At 46.2% G+C, this 15,497-nt stretch overlaps 1 protein-coding gene across 1 annotated transcript in view; it reads left to right on the top strand.

The window, feature by feature from the left end:
- The window catches only part of LOC118794617 (ankyrin repeat and fibronectin type-III domain-containing protein 1-like), a 113,409-nt gene extending 104,738 nt beyond the window's left edge, over window positions 1-8,671 (top strand). Inside the window, exons 14-23 of the mRNA XM_036552872.1 lie at window positions 51-183; window positions 515-634; window positions 743-958; window positions 3,552-3,718; window positions 4,004-4,154; window positions 4,259-4,427; window positions 4,611-4,777; window positions 5,078-5,288; window positions 5,737-6,320; window positions 6,485-8,671. Coding sequence (XP_036408765.1) covers window positions 51-183; window positions 515-634; window positions 743-958; window positions 3,552-3,718; window positions 4,004-4,154; window positions 4,259-4,427; window positions 4,611-4,777; window positions 5,078-5,288; window positions 5,737-6,320; window positions 6,485-6,772 — 2,206 coding nt within the window. The 3' untranslated portion in view covers window positions 6,773-8,671. The remainder of the gene's footprint in view (window positions 1-50; window positions 184-514; window positions 635-742; window positions 959-3,551; window positions 3,719-4,003; window positions 4,155-4,258; window positions 4,428-4,610; window positions 4,778-5,077; window positions 5,289-5,736; window positions 6,321-6,484) is intronic.
- Window positions 8,672-15,497: the final 6,826 nt, after the last annotated feature.

The following is a 15,497-nucleotide window of genomic DNA, read 5'->3' as shown; positions in this document are numbered from 1 at the left end:
CCATTGACCTGGAATTGACCTGTGTCTCATTTCACTTCCCATTTGAACAGGGGCCTGTACTTGACTTCAATATTCTATAAGGATGATAAGGTGTTGGTCACATCTGAGGACCAGATCCCCATTGTGGAGATCGAAGACTCTTACTCCAGCTCGCTGATGCAGGACTTCCTCTGGTTCACCAAGGTTTGTCGGCTGGGGGCGTTCCCCCCAGCCTGTGCTCTGCCGAATCCCTCACTTTTTTAAGAAACATCTGAAGACACAGCTCTTCCGCACTCACCTGATCACCTGGATCACTACCACCGAAAGCAACTTCTCATGTCCTAAACTTTGTTTTCCATTAAAAAAAAAAATTGTAATGGTTTGATGCACTTGTGTCTTTTGTGCCTTGTCTGGCCAGCTATTGAAACTTGGTCATGCAGCACTTGTCATATTGTGACTCCATGTATGGTTTTCGCTTGTGCCTCACATTTAAGCCGCTTTGGATGAAACCGAGGGCATGTCTCCTCTGCTCTAGGTGTCCTACCTGTGGGAGGAGATCCCGTGGCTGCTGCAGTGCTTCAGCCCTTCCCAGTCCTCCTGCTCCTGCAGCCTGCAAACGCGGCTCAAGATGCTGCAGGCGGTGTCCCAGCTGCAGGTAAGGCAGAAGCACATCGGCCCAGTGCCACCTCACCCACAGCGTTGCTGCCGATGAATAAACTGTCTGATTCCTTGTGTGCTCTTCCACCTCTCCGGTGTGTCTCAGGGCATGCTGGGAACTCAGGACCTGGGACGGGTGTACTACGAGCCCGTCAAGGACAAGCACGGCAACGTGCTGCTGGTGACGCTGCTGGACCTGAACTCCGGCCCCGGCCCGGACGGGGCACGCTGGGCGCAGCTCTGCAAGCTGCAGCTGCAGCGCAAGTCCGTCTCCTCCCCCGAGGAGCCCACCGCCCTGGACACGCTGCTCGTCACACTGCAGGTGCGTCTCGGCCCAGGCGCCGCCCACGCACGCAAGGCCCAGCGCTGCGGCTTACCATCAGTGCGACACAGAGATCAGTCATCAGCTCAGCAACACTTAACAGCATACAGCAGCCAACCCCAAGACTCATCAATGTAGCATTCAACACATCGTAGGGCAGCACTGTGGCATAGTGGCAAGGAGCAGGGCTTGTGACCTAAAGGTTGCCAGTTCAATTCCCCACTGGGGCACTGCTGCTGTACCCTTGGCCAAGGTACCTAACCCAGAATTGCCTCAGTAAATATCCAGCTGAATAAACAGACAACATGTAACAACTGTAATATATGTAAGTCACTCTGGATAAGAGCATCTGCGAAATGCTAATAATGTAACGTAATGTAATGTAACACCACAATCAGCAGTCAGCTCAGTTATCCTCAACAGCATCAACAGTCATGCAGCATTCAGTGCTTACCATTACTTAACACTTGTCACTCGTTATAACACACATTGCTAAGCGCTGTAACACTTGTCATGTTGACCTCATCTTAGCACCAAACAACATTTAACATTCACTACTACCTGTTAGCGTTTAACACTCAATGCTGACCCTTATCTCTGTAACACTCAGCACTGAACAGCATTTAAGAATAAACAGTGACTCTTCTCTGCAACGCTTCATGTGTATTAGCATTTAACACTCAGCATGTGGCTCTTGCCACTGTAGCATTCATTATTAAACACTCATCACTGTGTCACTATATTTTTAACCTTCATCACTGGCACAGATCCTTGTGACACTCATCATACGACACTCAACATTGTAACTTCTCAACACCGTAACGCTCAACATTCAACATCTTCATAATCTCCGCTATTAGATGCTTAATTATTAAATATAAAAATGTAATAATCAATCCTGACACAGGCAACACTGTGAAATCCTCAAAACATCTGACTCTCCACCTCAATAACACTAGCATTCCTCGCATTTACTTCTCACAGCGCTTCAAAAAATGTGTTTGCACATTATAAATGCTTTTTCCCTATGAGTATTCCCTGGATCCATGCATAAGTGACCTCTCGCCTCTCTTCTTTTCTTGTGTGCTTTCCTGGTGTCATAACCAAAAGTGCAGCCAGAATTGCACTCCCATGGCTCTTACCGAGACGTTTCCACTGTCCCACATCCCAACTCCCCTGGCCATCACCTCTGAGGTCGTTCTGAGGAGAGCCTAATGAAACCTCTAAAGTGCTGTGAGGGTCTGGCTCGGCTGCCGAGCTGTGACCTCTGGGGCTCACGCCCGTCGGTCCAGCAGCATCGGAGGCCGAGGCGTGCCAGATGCACTCGTCAGCAGAATGGGGAATTCGAAAAGGAAATTGTTGTCCATTAACAGGGAATTTCAGCAGCAAAAAAAAGAAAGAAAAACTGATGGAAAATGTGAAATTGCCTCAAACCCTGAGGCCCGAGTGTACATTGTGTTCTGTTGTGGTTCGTTCACCACAGAAGCAAAACATCCCAGAGAAATTGCTGGTTTTCTACAGATAAGGAATAAGGGCACTGTAGATCTAAGTGGTATTTTTGACTTTGTTCTCAAAGGACGAAATTTTAAATCTGGCTTTAATTTGCATGACAGTGGGAAAAAAGTTGAATTTAAATGGCTAAAGTTGGCAAGTCTCTTTAATCTGGAGAGGTTTATGTAGTAGCATTCTTTTTATCTATTCATTTCCCTTTCATGCTCTTCTGTCTGAGCCATACATGGGAATAATTTGCTTTGTTTATCTTCTCTGACGTCTAAGTCTTGTTCACATAACAATTGCATGAAAGGCTGCGGTTGACTAGTTCTTTTTTTTTTTAAGAAAATACAGTATATATATGTGAAAGTACAAAAGTTGTCTACATTTTTCCTTGAATGCTGATGTGGCTCTTGAATTGTGATGAGCAATTTGTTGGTGAACCGCCCTTCCCAGACCGAACTTGGCAGCTCTCTAGAAATTACATTCACAACCATGCCCTGGTTTTAAACAGACGTAGCCCCAATTCAGATGCTTGACATTAGTCTTGCAAACTTTCCTTAGGAAAAGGAACAGCTGCCGGCGAGAGCTGCAGTCACTTACAGTAGCTTTTCTTAACCATATATTCATGAGCAATACTCACTCAGGTTCCATAATACAGTGCTGTTTTTTCACTTTAACTAAACATGTATTGTAAATGTTATGATGAGGGTTTCATAATTGTAATATTAAACCTCAGAAAATATGCCATTTTGCATCCTGGCGTAGTTTAGTCTGTGGTTTCTTTTAATTGTATCTGCCAACTCATAGCAAATCCTTGGGGAACTGATTTATGAGATCCTGAAATCCAATACCTCAACATTGGTTTGACTAAATGGGGTGTTTTTTGTTCTCTCCAAAATAAACTTTTTTTAAAGGCTTAAAGCATGCACCCATGTCCTGAAAATACTCTTAAGAAAAATCTGTAGCGCAAAAAAAGAAGACTTCATGTGTCATAGCGTAATGGGCAACGCACAACCAGGGCAGGTGGTAGGCAGACATGGGCGACACTGCAGTATGAAAATAAATGATAACAGGAATTGCTGACCTTGGGCTGTTTCAGGAGAAGCTGGCCTACCACCGACGCAGCTGGCTCACGCTCTCCCCGGGCCTCTATCTGGGCTATCTGAAGCTCTGCAGTTCTGTGGACCAGATCCGAGTGCTCGTGCCCCAGAAGCTGCCCAACATGCTCTGCCACGTCAAGGTCCGAGACAACAGCAATGTCTCCAGGTACCTCGGCGGCCTCTGGGGAACCTGGGGAGAAGGAAAGGGTGGGCAGGGCGGGGTTAAAGGCTGAGGATTTAAAGTTGTGTGTGAAGAACAGATGGACATCACTATTTTGTTGTACAACTGTAGCACAGGCATATGTAGAAGCTATGTGCAACATGTACAAATATCTGACCTTGGTTTGTGCGCATGTGCGTGTGCATATGCGTGTGTGTGTGTGTGTGTGTGTGTGTGTGTGTGTGTGTGTGTGTGTGTGTGTGTGTGTGTGTGTGTGTGTGTGTCTGTTAGGGAGGAGTGGCAGTGGCTGCAGGCCCTCACCAGTTTGGAAGAGTCTCTAGAGATGGACCAGGATATCCAGAGTGCCCCGCATCACTTCCTGCAAGACCTGCGCAGGGCGTGCAAGGAACTCATGGCTCTCGTAAACATCCCTGCCGACCAGGTGAGGATACATCGCAGCTAGCCTGGATGTGTCGCAGGCTCCACATTCATCCCTTCGCTCCCCAATGTTATCATCTCCCTCTCTCTCTCCCTGTCCTCTTAAAGGCTCAAGACTTCCGCATCTACAACCAGGAGGTGCTGGAGTTTGGCGAGAGGGTTTCCTTCCTGCTGCTTTTGCCCCCCTCAGAAGACGTGTGCACCATCCCAGGCCAGAACAGCCCCTTCTCACCCCGCGCTGGCTGTCTCATCCTACCTCTGCAGATCTTTGAGCTAGGTGACGACACAGCCCTCGATTCATCTCTCCTCACTCACTTTGGACTGCAGTCTCCAAAGATGCTCTCTTGTCTATGTTTCTAAGAAGCTTATTTTACACTCACTCATAAACAAGGGTAATAAGCATTGATTCCCGACTGCTGTGTACATGGCAGACAATGCTGGCCTGTTTTTCCCCCTGCAGTTCACTTCCACGCCTACCAGCAGAGCTTCATAGGGCAGTACTGCCGGGTGTCAGCCCTGCTGGAGCTGGAGTCGCTGACATCCCAGCAGACACTGCGGGAGGCCTTCTCTGAGTCAGAGGTGCTGGCGGCCAAGCAGAAGCACCAGCAGGTCCAGGAGCACCTACAGGTGAGTGCTGTCACTCAGCGGAAACCTTTCCCTCGGTCAGTTTTTCCATAATTCTGTCGTTTTTCCACAGCAAACACAGTTTTTCAAAGTTTTAAAAGTTCATCTCAGGACTGATTTCAGAAGCTATCCTTGGCTGAACACGCTTTGATACAATGCATCTAAGGCTGAAACCAAAAAACACAACTTTGCTTTCACGGTCTGCAAACAATATTTTGTATTTTTTAAAACAGAAACATCTAGCCATGTTTTTCTTGGTGGCACATGAAAGCCTGATCCCTTGGTGTTCCTTTTCCCTCTCAGCAAATGGAGGAGGTGTGGAAGGAGGTGCGCTGGATCATGGACGCTCTGCAGTACGCCCGCTACAAGCAGCCCTCCGGGGGCATCTCCCTGAGCTGGATCATAGACTTCTCCCAGGACGTGGCTCCCGAGAAGCCCCGCTCCCCGTCCTCCCTGCTGGACTTCCTCCCCTCCCCCGCCCCCTCCCCCGAGAGCAGCCGTAAGCACAACTACGGTGAGCTGACCCCTCCCTCTGACTGGTAGATTTAGAGGACATTTCTGGTTCCTCGTATGTGCATGTCCTTCACATTAGAGACAACAGGGAGATGGCATTTTACTGGCGCTCCACTGGGAAACACAGCTGTATCTGTTGTGAGTCACCTTAAGCAAAGCATCATTCTTGCATGCTGATTAGCTGGAGCTTTTCCAGCTGGAGTAACTGCATTACATTATATTACATTATACGTCATTTAGCAGACGCTCTTATCCAAACCAACTTACATAGGTTTCAGTGTTTTTTGACATTTATACAGCTGGATATTTACTGAGGCAATTGTGGGTTAAGTACCTTGCCCAAGGGTACAACAGCAGTGCCCTAGTGGGGAATCGAACCAGCAACCTTTCGGTTACGACTCCATACTCGCTATGCGACACTACCGCTACACTAATGTTGTTTTGTGCAGATTTCCAGGGGCTGTCAGATGAAGACGTCTTCCTCGCCACAGACAGCGACTATGACTCCAGCCGGGCACAAAGTCCCCGTGAGCTGGACCTGCTGCCGTCCTCGCCCTGCTCCCCAGGGGTGGAGCCAGGGGGTTACCTCTGCCAGGGGGTAGGGGGGCGCGGCAGCGGCCGCCTGAGGGGCTCCACGCCCGACGTGCTGCAGACCTCTGAGCCGCCGCCGCTGCCGCAGGCCGAGCCGAGGCAGCGCCGGCACCCGGCCGAGCGCTTCGACGGAGACTTCATCCTGCCCAGCCGGCAGATCGAGCTGCTGCGCATCACCGAGAAGCGGCAGGCCTTCTGCGTGCGCACCAGCAGCCTGGAGCTGCCCCCGTCCCCGTCCCCGCACCACGCCTGCCACCGGTCCTTCTCCCGTGACCGCTGCTGCCCCCACCCTCACCCGCCCCCCGCCCGCTCCCTCTCTGAGGACAGCGGCTCCCTGCTCGTCTCCAACCGCTCGCCCGGCGCCCACAGGAAGTGCTGGCGCACCACCCTCAAGGTGTACCCGCAGTACCACACGGGGCTGCCCGGGGACACCAGCGTCAAGGTCTGCATCCCGCATACTCACGTGCGCATCTCAGCATGAAACCTGCCCTTGCCTTCATGCAGTGAAACACATTAAGGTCATTAAGTATTGTATTAGATCATTAAGTTGTCCAAGTAAAGTGGTTTCTCCCTCTCTCTTGCTCTCTCCCTCTCCCATCGCCACAGCTGCGTGTGACCCAGGGCACGTCGGCCCGGGAGATGGTGCGCCTGGTGGTGCAGGAGATGAACGAGGTGTCCCGGAGGCTCCTGGGAAACCCCGAGCGCTTTGTGTACGGCCCGGAGCAGCTGGAGCACTTCTGCCTGGTGCTGGTGCTGGAGGACAAGGAGAAGTGGCTGCAGGATGAGTGCTGTCCACTGGACCTGCAGAACCCCTGGCTGCAAGGCCGGCTGTGCGTGCGCATCAAGGAGCACTCGCCCTTAGCGCTGCAGTGCGCCCTCTCCACCACTGTGTGAGCGGTGCTTGGGAGGACCACGGCTTTCCCACAATACCCCCCTGTTCTCACAGTCTCTCTGCCACTCGATGAGGGAAAGGGGTTTGCCCCCTTAGATTAATACATACAGAGCAGAGATGGACCCCAGGTTTAGCTGGAGATATCGCTTCCTGGTCGCTCTTGTTGTTGCCGTTTTTGCTTTGTCAGTCAGACAAGTATTGTTACTGCCAGCAGCAGATTAGTTTGTCTGTTGTTCTATGAATAGTGCTGTGAGATCAAGTCTTTTGGGTCCTCTTCTCACACAGTGATGCTTCCTCTTCCTCTGGACACATTTGGCATAAAACCTGGCACAATGTGAAGGGAATTGTTTGAGTTTGAAGACTATCACTAAAGGTGATGCTGTTTCCGAACAACACAAAATCAGCCCCACAGTGGGATGAAAAAGAGCTCTGTATGTAATGGTGGATGGATATGAAGCATAAGGTATGAATCATAACACACAAAAATGTTGTGAGTGCTCTTCTCCCTGTAGTGCACAGTAAAGCACCCCCTTGATAATGGAAGATATGTTCTGTGGCAGGGGGAGGATTTTTTCTGTGACAGTGAAACCAGTTGTCCAGCCTGGGAGCCAGGCTCCTTTTAATTTCAAATGTATGAAACATGCAAATATATATAGAGATAAGCAGAGAGAGAAGGGGAGAAAGAGAGAGAATGAGATAAAGAGCAGCAGAGAGAGAGAAAGAGGTACAGAGAATTATACATGAGTGAAGGCCTTGTACCTGGCCCCCTCCTCCTCCTCACTCAGACCCATAATAAGCAGACTTCACTCACCAAAGACTCTGAAGCTGACTGCACATATTTCACAGGATGCTGTGAAGAGACAGAATGAAAAGCAAATGCAGACAAAGCCCAAACACAGATGCAATACTCCTCTTCTGAATGGTTCTCCTCATTCTCAAGATTCAAAAGAAACTCGCAATCTTCCAGAACTCTTTCAGGACTAATCGTGTTGCATCATGCCGTACCGTTTCTCAGTGTGGAACAAACACAATGGCATGTTTTACAGCTCAATGGTGTTCATGGCACATCCAAAAAGAATGTGTCTTTCTCAGTTTTAACCTGTAAGTATTTGGATTCAAAGGTATTCTGTTGTCTTTGTAGGCCTGGAAACCCTGTCTCCCTACAGGTCCATATGTTACAGGATTAATAGTGCCAGTTAAATTTGGTTTTCTTGTGTAGATACAATAGGAGGCTGAGGCCTCACAAGTACTGATCTGTCTTTGTAATAGAGGTCTTGGTTTAACTGACACACTTTTATTATTGTGCTAAACCTTAGATGTGTTCTTTAATTCCCACCATCTGAGAGCGTTTTTACAAGGGCAAACTGCAAAAACACACACACAAAAAAAGTGAAGTGACACACTGAAGTCGGCGAATAAGAGGATAGGCGTCATCTGTTATAACCTTTAATTCAAGGTTTCACAGCCGTCCTCTTTGGCTGACATGCGTTATGCACCTCTATTTAGGATAGCTAAACGGGCAGCCACAGGTATGGGGCACTTCCTTTCGATATCGGGGGTTTTCACCAAGAAAGTCCACTGCTGGAGGAAAAGGCCCATCTTAACGAGGCCCATCACTGCCGTATACACTGGGCAAAACTCATGAAGGAGACATAACGTCATTTTTTTTAAATATTTTTTTTTTATTGGACAATAAATGACCATTCTAAAGGACTGCAGTTGTTTTTGATGATTTCTTTTACAGATGACTCCACATGCACGCTGGTTTAGAGTTTCTCATTCACACTTAACTGAAAAGTCTCCTATTTTATTCTGCAGTTTTTTTTTTTCTTTCTTTCCTTTTAACACATTCTGTGCCAGACAGCGTCTTTCAGAACCACCTAAAGAAAGCCTATCCCGGCTTCCCCGTACAGGAGAACACTGACTTTTTAAAATCCATTTCAGTGGGTTTCTCCACTGTGTATTTCCTCTGAAGTTAGAAGAAAACTGTGTGCCTTGAGATGGCATTGAGACATAGTGGTTCTGCAGCTGAACTTAAAACTAAAATTTTATGTGCTTAAATCCTTAAAAGAGGCACTGATGTATCCTTGAGCAAGGTACTTAAGCACAGTTCCTTTGGTAGAGGTCCAGTTGAATAAAGCAGAAAAATACAATATAAGCTGTGGGAGTTTTCTTGGTTTAGTGTTTACTAAGCAAGTATATGATGTAACCTTAGAGTGACATGGGAAAAATCTAAATACATTGAAGGGAGTTGACTGCTTATTAGAAATGATATGTTATAACCATATTATTTAATATGATGGGATATTCACTGATGCTGTTCTGCTTCTCATTCTCAGAGGCAAGCATGAAGCATGTCATTAGCTGGACTGGCAGGTGATGAGCAAGGAGAAGCATGTCTAGATTCCCTTTCAGTTTTTACTGATGTTGAGCTTTAGGACTTAATTGCTCAAATGTCAGTTGTAAATACTCACTGCATGAAGTGAGCCTTTCGTTTTATCCGATTTGAATAGCTTCTGTCAGTTGATCATGTTTTTTTCTTTAGAATGACATCACCAATATGTCAGTTTCATTGATCAAATGGCCAACCCTCCTCTCACCCCAGCATAAACTGCACACCTGAGTCTAGACTCTGCCCCCTAGTGGAAAGCAAGATACACACAGTCTGCAACAGTTATTGAAAGTTTAGCAGAACTGTTAATCATATTCATTTGTAATTCAAACATGCCATTTTTCCACTCTGAAATAATACCTACTGACTCTCTGAACCACAGGCTCAGTGTAAGTGGGTATCAAAGGAAGAACTGACGATTCTTGCTGATTCATCAACACCTCCCCCGCACGCACACACCCACACGTTCCCACCTCTCACCCCACGCCTCATCCTTCTTTTCTCTCAGAATTTCTCTCCTTATTATCTTTTGTGTGATATTTCCGTATGTTTTCTTTATGGGTGAGTGGGCCAGTTGAGGAGCATACCGCCACAGCTAGGGGAGCCAAGCTCTTAAAGGCACAGTGCTTATTTTTCCCTTGGGGGGAGAGAAAAGCTGCATGCTGCTTTAAGAGAAGCCCTTTAACTGTTTTGTGACAGTAATTTAAGAATTGCACCGGAATTCTGACACGTCCTAATTTTAAACCTGAAGACTCCGGGAAGAGCCGTGCTAAATTTAGGCCCTGGCACATCTCTAAATACCTTTAAGAAAACATTCCGGAGAGTCCATGAATAGTCGTGATTCACACTCATTAAAGAAATTCAGAGGAGGTATTTCTCTACAGTGCCGCGAGTCCTCTTACATGTCTGCAAGCTGGCCGTGGGGTCAGAAGGTTTGTGGCTTTTTCATGAAAAAGGAAAAAAAAACACATTTATTTCAATTCAGATCTTCAGAAAGAGGAAAACTAGCTTGCTGCCACCCCTGCGTGAGAGCGAGAGCCCGGTAGAGGATTAAAAAAGCCTACCTGAACTCAGGAAGCACAGATAATCCAAAAGTGTGATCCGACCATCTGATCCACCTGCTCCCAGGAAACGGGCATAACCTGAGCCCTCAGATCAAAACATTCCTATCGGGGAGGCTTTTCACAAACTCCTGACCTGCGATATGATCCCAGCTGGAGTTCACATTCTAAGCCTGAGATGTGATCCTCGCTTGCCTTGGCGAGGGTCAGAGCAGATAATCAAAGAGCGGGACCCGCTGCCTGGGCCTGCAGAGGCTGGACTGGGTCATCCGGCCGGTAAGAGACACTCACTGTACCTGCTCTACAGCTCAGACCACCATGTCTGTGCTGTGGGGAGCGGGAGCCTCCCTTCCTCCCACTCCCATGTGACATTCATGCACACCAACTGCAGAAAACACTGCAATGATTGTTATGTTGCCTGGTTTTCTACAATGCTAATCCGCCAATATGTCCCCCCTTGCAGGATCCATATGCTTTACAGTTAAGCTATATTGTTATTGCAGATCCACTTCAGCTTTGATCGTGGTCTTTTGTGATGCATTATTATACATGAACACATACGACATATAAGATCCATCCTGAGACATCTTTACTGTTGATGATGATGATGATCATGATGATGCAAAAACTAGAAATGAAATCACCAGCCACCAGTAGACATGGCCATAAAACAGGGAGTAATTCATTTACAAATCCCTCACATTGTTAAAAAAAAGCTCATTAATTGAAATCACGTATTCAAAATTTTAGTTTAAGAGGCACTTCACAGTAAATAAGTGCCTCAAACTAATTTAAGCAAAAAAGTCTAAGTGCCACAAGTAAATCCCTCACTGATATTAAAGGGTAGCAAGCATTGCTGTGTACAGGCAAGGAAATGAAACACTCAGAAAATGAGTGTATGTATTATTGAAGTATTTACATGTCTGCTTGGTAAGGGTCGCTGACTTGGAGTGTGTTTAGGATGTCAAGCTAAATATTTTCACTGCGTTTTGTTTTCAAATACTTACTGAATTAGTCCCAAAAAGCTGGAGTTAATTTCATGCTCTGATTAGAAGTGTGCGATAAGATTGGCAATGAGGTAACAATGAGCTGCTGAACATTTTCCAGAAGCTGGAGATGCCATTTAGTAGACCCTGTTTGGTTCGAGTGCTTGAGATAAAAAGAGGGCAATATCTTTAAAGACGCTGTCTCTCACCGGCGCTGTTTGGCCCTTCATTCCTCCAGCCCGAGAGGAAACGTGAGCTCAGGTTCAAGGGGGTGACGTGAGACTGAGGGGCCGTGTCCTGCAAGGCAGCAGGTCAGAGGGCGTGTAATCCTTTCCTGAAATGATCCCACTAAGAAAAATGTTATTACTTTAAAGATCTGCATATTATTACAGAACTCACATTAGGTTTCAGGAGAAAAAAAAGGGGTACTTTTGGAGGTCAAGGTGGAAGGGGGAAGTGTGTGTGTGTGTGTGTGTGTGTGTGTGTGTGTAGTGGGGGGGGTGGTTTCAACTCTTGCATCAACAATGAATGTGTTATATCTTCTGCTAGTTGAATTTATATAATATCAAAAATCTAAAATGAAACACCAACAAAGTATTTAATAAGTAACTGTTGATCATGGTCAAAGAAAGCACCATTCTGTTGTGGTTCTGATCACCTGTTTCCCTAAATTCTGCCCCGCTGTAAAAAAAAAAAAAAAGAAAATGTTCAGCCCATAGATTACTGCATCACTCAGCTCTCTCCCCAAGGCCTATAAACCTTTAAAGCACCTATAAAACACTTGGCTAGGGCTTTTTGAAGTTTTTATGAAGATCTGCCTTTATTGTTCCCTAGAGATGAGACCAGCTCCACTGGCGCCTCTGAGCTTTCTGTGAGTGCCAGTGAATTTGGAGGGGGGGGGCGGGCTGGGGTTGTGGTGGTTGTTTGCAGAGGTCCCGGAGAGGGACCGTGGAGAGGCAGCCTGTGTGAGCAAGCGTCTTTGTGTGTGTGTGTCTATGTATGGGACGCTTTCTCGCACTCCCAGAAGACAGAGAGCAGACCCAGCTGATCCCTGCGAGTGAAACGTGTAGACCAGGAAGGGTGAACCGAAGAGCCCTCTCCCTCTCTCACGCTGAGCACGCCCGGTATGCACAGGGACATCCCTCCATGTGTACACACGGCACCCACAGCCAGCCCTCGTATTCTCCAGGCCATGAAAACAATATGAGATGGAGGATATGTAAGGGATTTATACTTGCCGTTTAGACATTTTTAGCGCAATCCAGTTGTTATTGTTATTACTCGATTATTATTCTGAGCATAAATCAAGGACCACACCGCTGTATTTTATGCCTTGCTATCACCGCACAGCATGAACATAAAGGAATATAATATCATGCATAATCTACTCTGAAACAACATATTATAAACACGAGAAAAGTGGCATGCATGATTATGATAGGGCTTATAAAAAGATTTGTTTTGGAAATTTCTCTTTTCAAGTAGAAAATAAATAGAAAAGTAAATCCCCCCCTCGTCTTTATTGTGTCTATTGGCACTTTTAGTCTTTCAATGGAGGCTTTTTTCACATGTAATACTGTACTGGTCAGAAAAAGAGGAGAGGAGAAAGAAGTTCTCAGAAGTGCAAAGTTACACACCTAAGCAAAACCTAAAACCAGCCATCACCCAGGGACCATATGCTAACTCTATTAAAACATCCAGATAGAGCCACCAAGTTTTAGCTGCTAAGTGAATTGCAAGCGCTTTGGTTCAATAGAAGTGCAAGTGCTTAGGGAGGTGAATTGGGATTAATTTGATAAATTTCCATTCATTATATACACTTCCAACAACTTCTTGTTCTTAAATGATCCAAGTAGCAGAGGTTGGAAGATTGAATGCAAAAGAATATTTTGCTGTCACTTTTTAGTACTGTTGCATGTGCACTAGATTAAGTGTTGGGTGAAAATGGCAACTCATACCATGTTTAGCAACACAGCTAAACTGTCATTATGTAATGTATGTAATGTGTGAGTAATATTAATGTTTTTTTTTTACCGAGTGGCTAAATATGAATCACATTTCCAGGCTTTTCCAGTAGCATTATTTGCACTTGGATCCATAGTAATCTACCACTTTTTATTTCCCTCAAGAAATGATTTAAGGTTAAATGACTTCCAATGCTAACATTGGATCCCATATACAACTGTCTTTTTCCTGGCTCCTTTTATAATTATTTCAATCTCAGTAGAATGAAACACAGGCAATGAGATGAAACATCTCATTGATCAGTGTAACCTCATCAAAGCCATTAGAATTTTTTTTTTCCAAACCATAAATGCATCCCATTTTGCCTTAGCTACTAATGATGCTAATGATGGTGCCATTTGCATGTATTTATGCAGTACTGGTCATTCCAGTTCCTGATGTGAGGTGGTGAGAACCAATGGTCTGTAAGTTGTCTTTCTGTCTGCCTATAGAAGAAAGGAAAAGAAGAAGAGTATCGTCAGTACCCACTCCAAAGAAAACCGAGAAACAAGAGGAAACATGTGGTGTGTGTACTTTTTGTTTTATTTACAGATGTTTCATTAATGACAGTGATTTTCTTCCATTCTGTCATTCTTAGATTCATTTGCTGTTTTGAACCTTCTTTTTATCTGATACCTTATTAAATGAAAAATCTGGTATTCTCAACGGCACAAGATTGTGTCAACAAAATCTCAGCGTGATCAGTGACCCCCCCCACCAGTTACAATCAGAAATGGTGAAGTAGGATGCTGCTCAGGTTCAAAGCTGATTGGCGGGGGGGGGGACGACACGCCAGAGCAGCGGACTGAAGCATCTGGTGTGACGGCTCTGGCTTGTTCCTACCTCTCCTGGAACAATACGCACCCTCCTCTGCCCCACCCCCTTGGTTTAGGGATGATGTCATGCCATGCCTTTTGAATAGCAGGCTGCTTTTAAGTTTTCCTGTGCGGGGCGGAGAGCCGGCGGAGCGGGAGCAGGGCTTAAAGGGCAGCTCCCCGTGGGCCCGGCCCCACTGCGCACCCTCCGCTCACTGCATCAAAGCCCAGGCCCCGAACATGATCGCTCTGACTGACAGGGTAAGGATCGGGGAGTCTCCCGCACGAGCGGCGGGCTCCGCTATTGTTCCTCCCCATCCGTGTGGTGCCGTGCCCGTCTCCATAGCAACTGCGGCAGCCTCTGAAGGCATGCTTTCATCTGTGTAACCTGTGCGCTGGTAATGAGAGGTCAGATCAAGCCCCGCCACCGTGACCACCACCACCTCCTCCAAACCATATACTGTCACCTACCTCTTTTCTGTCTTTCTCTCTCACACATGTGTGCACACACACATTGCAGTGTGCTTGCACAATGTGTACTTATATGTCCTGATCCGTCAAAACATGGCTTTCAAAAAGAGCTTCTGCGGTCTGCCTCTGCCTTCTAACTGCCTCCGGTCACAGCCACCCATTCTCAGCTGGGATTTCATCATTTGATTTTTTTTTTAATGTCAGTTGTTGTTTTCATTTCAAGGAAAATATGCAAGTCATTATGTAAATGATCATTCTTGTCATCTAGCACATAATATCATCTCTTTCATCCTTAGAGTTGGAGACAGAGGCACTTTAAACTCAGCCTTGGTGTTTTCTTCCTCCAAATCCCCAAATAATGTCAATAAATTCTAGACTTTCCCACAGATTCACTAGTGTTTTTCACTGAAATATTTGATCAGTAGATGGGGCCTTCTGTTATGCTCATGGCGAATTGGACAAGCCCATTGCAGAATCACATGTTACATAGGATTGCAGTGTTAAATGTAAACATTCACAGATTCTTGCCACTTTCCAGACGGTGTGGTGAAATGCAGAATTTGCTTACATTTTTCCAAATGGTTAAAATGTTATTGTGGATGTTAATGTTATGATGAAACATTGTCAGTGAATTATAGCTTTGGATACAGCTTTTGGCACAACAGTGCTATGTCACTTTCTATTGAGCATTACACTGACTTATAGTGGACATGTATTTCAGGGCTATGCACAAATTACAACTCCTCTGTAAAGTGAAATTTCACCCATTCAAACCCTGCAAGTTGTCTACTATCCTTATGTCTTAAAAAAAATACAAGCAGGGATGGGGCAAGGGGAACGACTGAGACTCGGACGTCAGACAATCGCTGCGAAGTAAACAGGGCCTGGAGCCTTGGGAAAAAGGAGTGGGTCATTCCCACACAAACACCACAAGACTGTCCTGTTAGCACTTTGGTGTGAGGGGAGAAAGGCAGGCACGCCGTCTCGGGCAGAGAGAC

Source organism: Megalops cyprinoides, chromosome 19 (genome assembly GCF_013368585.1).
Source record: "Megalops cyprinoides isolate fMegCyp1 chromosome 19, fMegCyp1.pri, whole genome shotgun sequence".
NCBI lineage: Eukaryota > Metazoa > Chordata > Actinopteri > Elopiformes > Megalopidae > Megalops > Megalops cyprinoides.
Note: the sequence above shows the minus strand (reverse complement) of the source record. Positions and strands in the feature narration are given on the sequence as shown.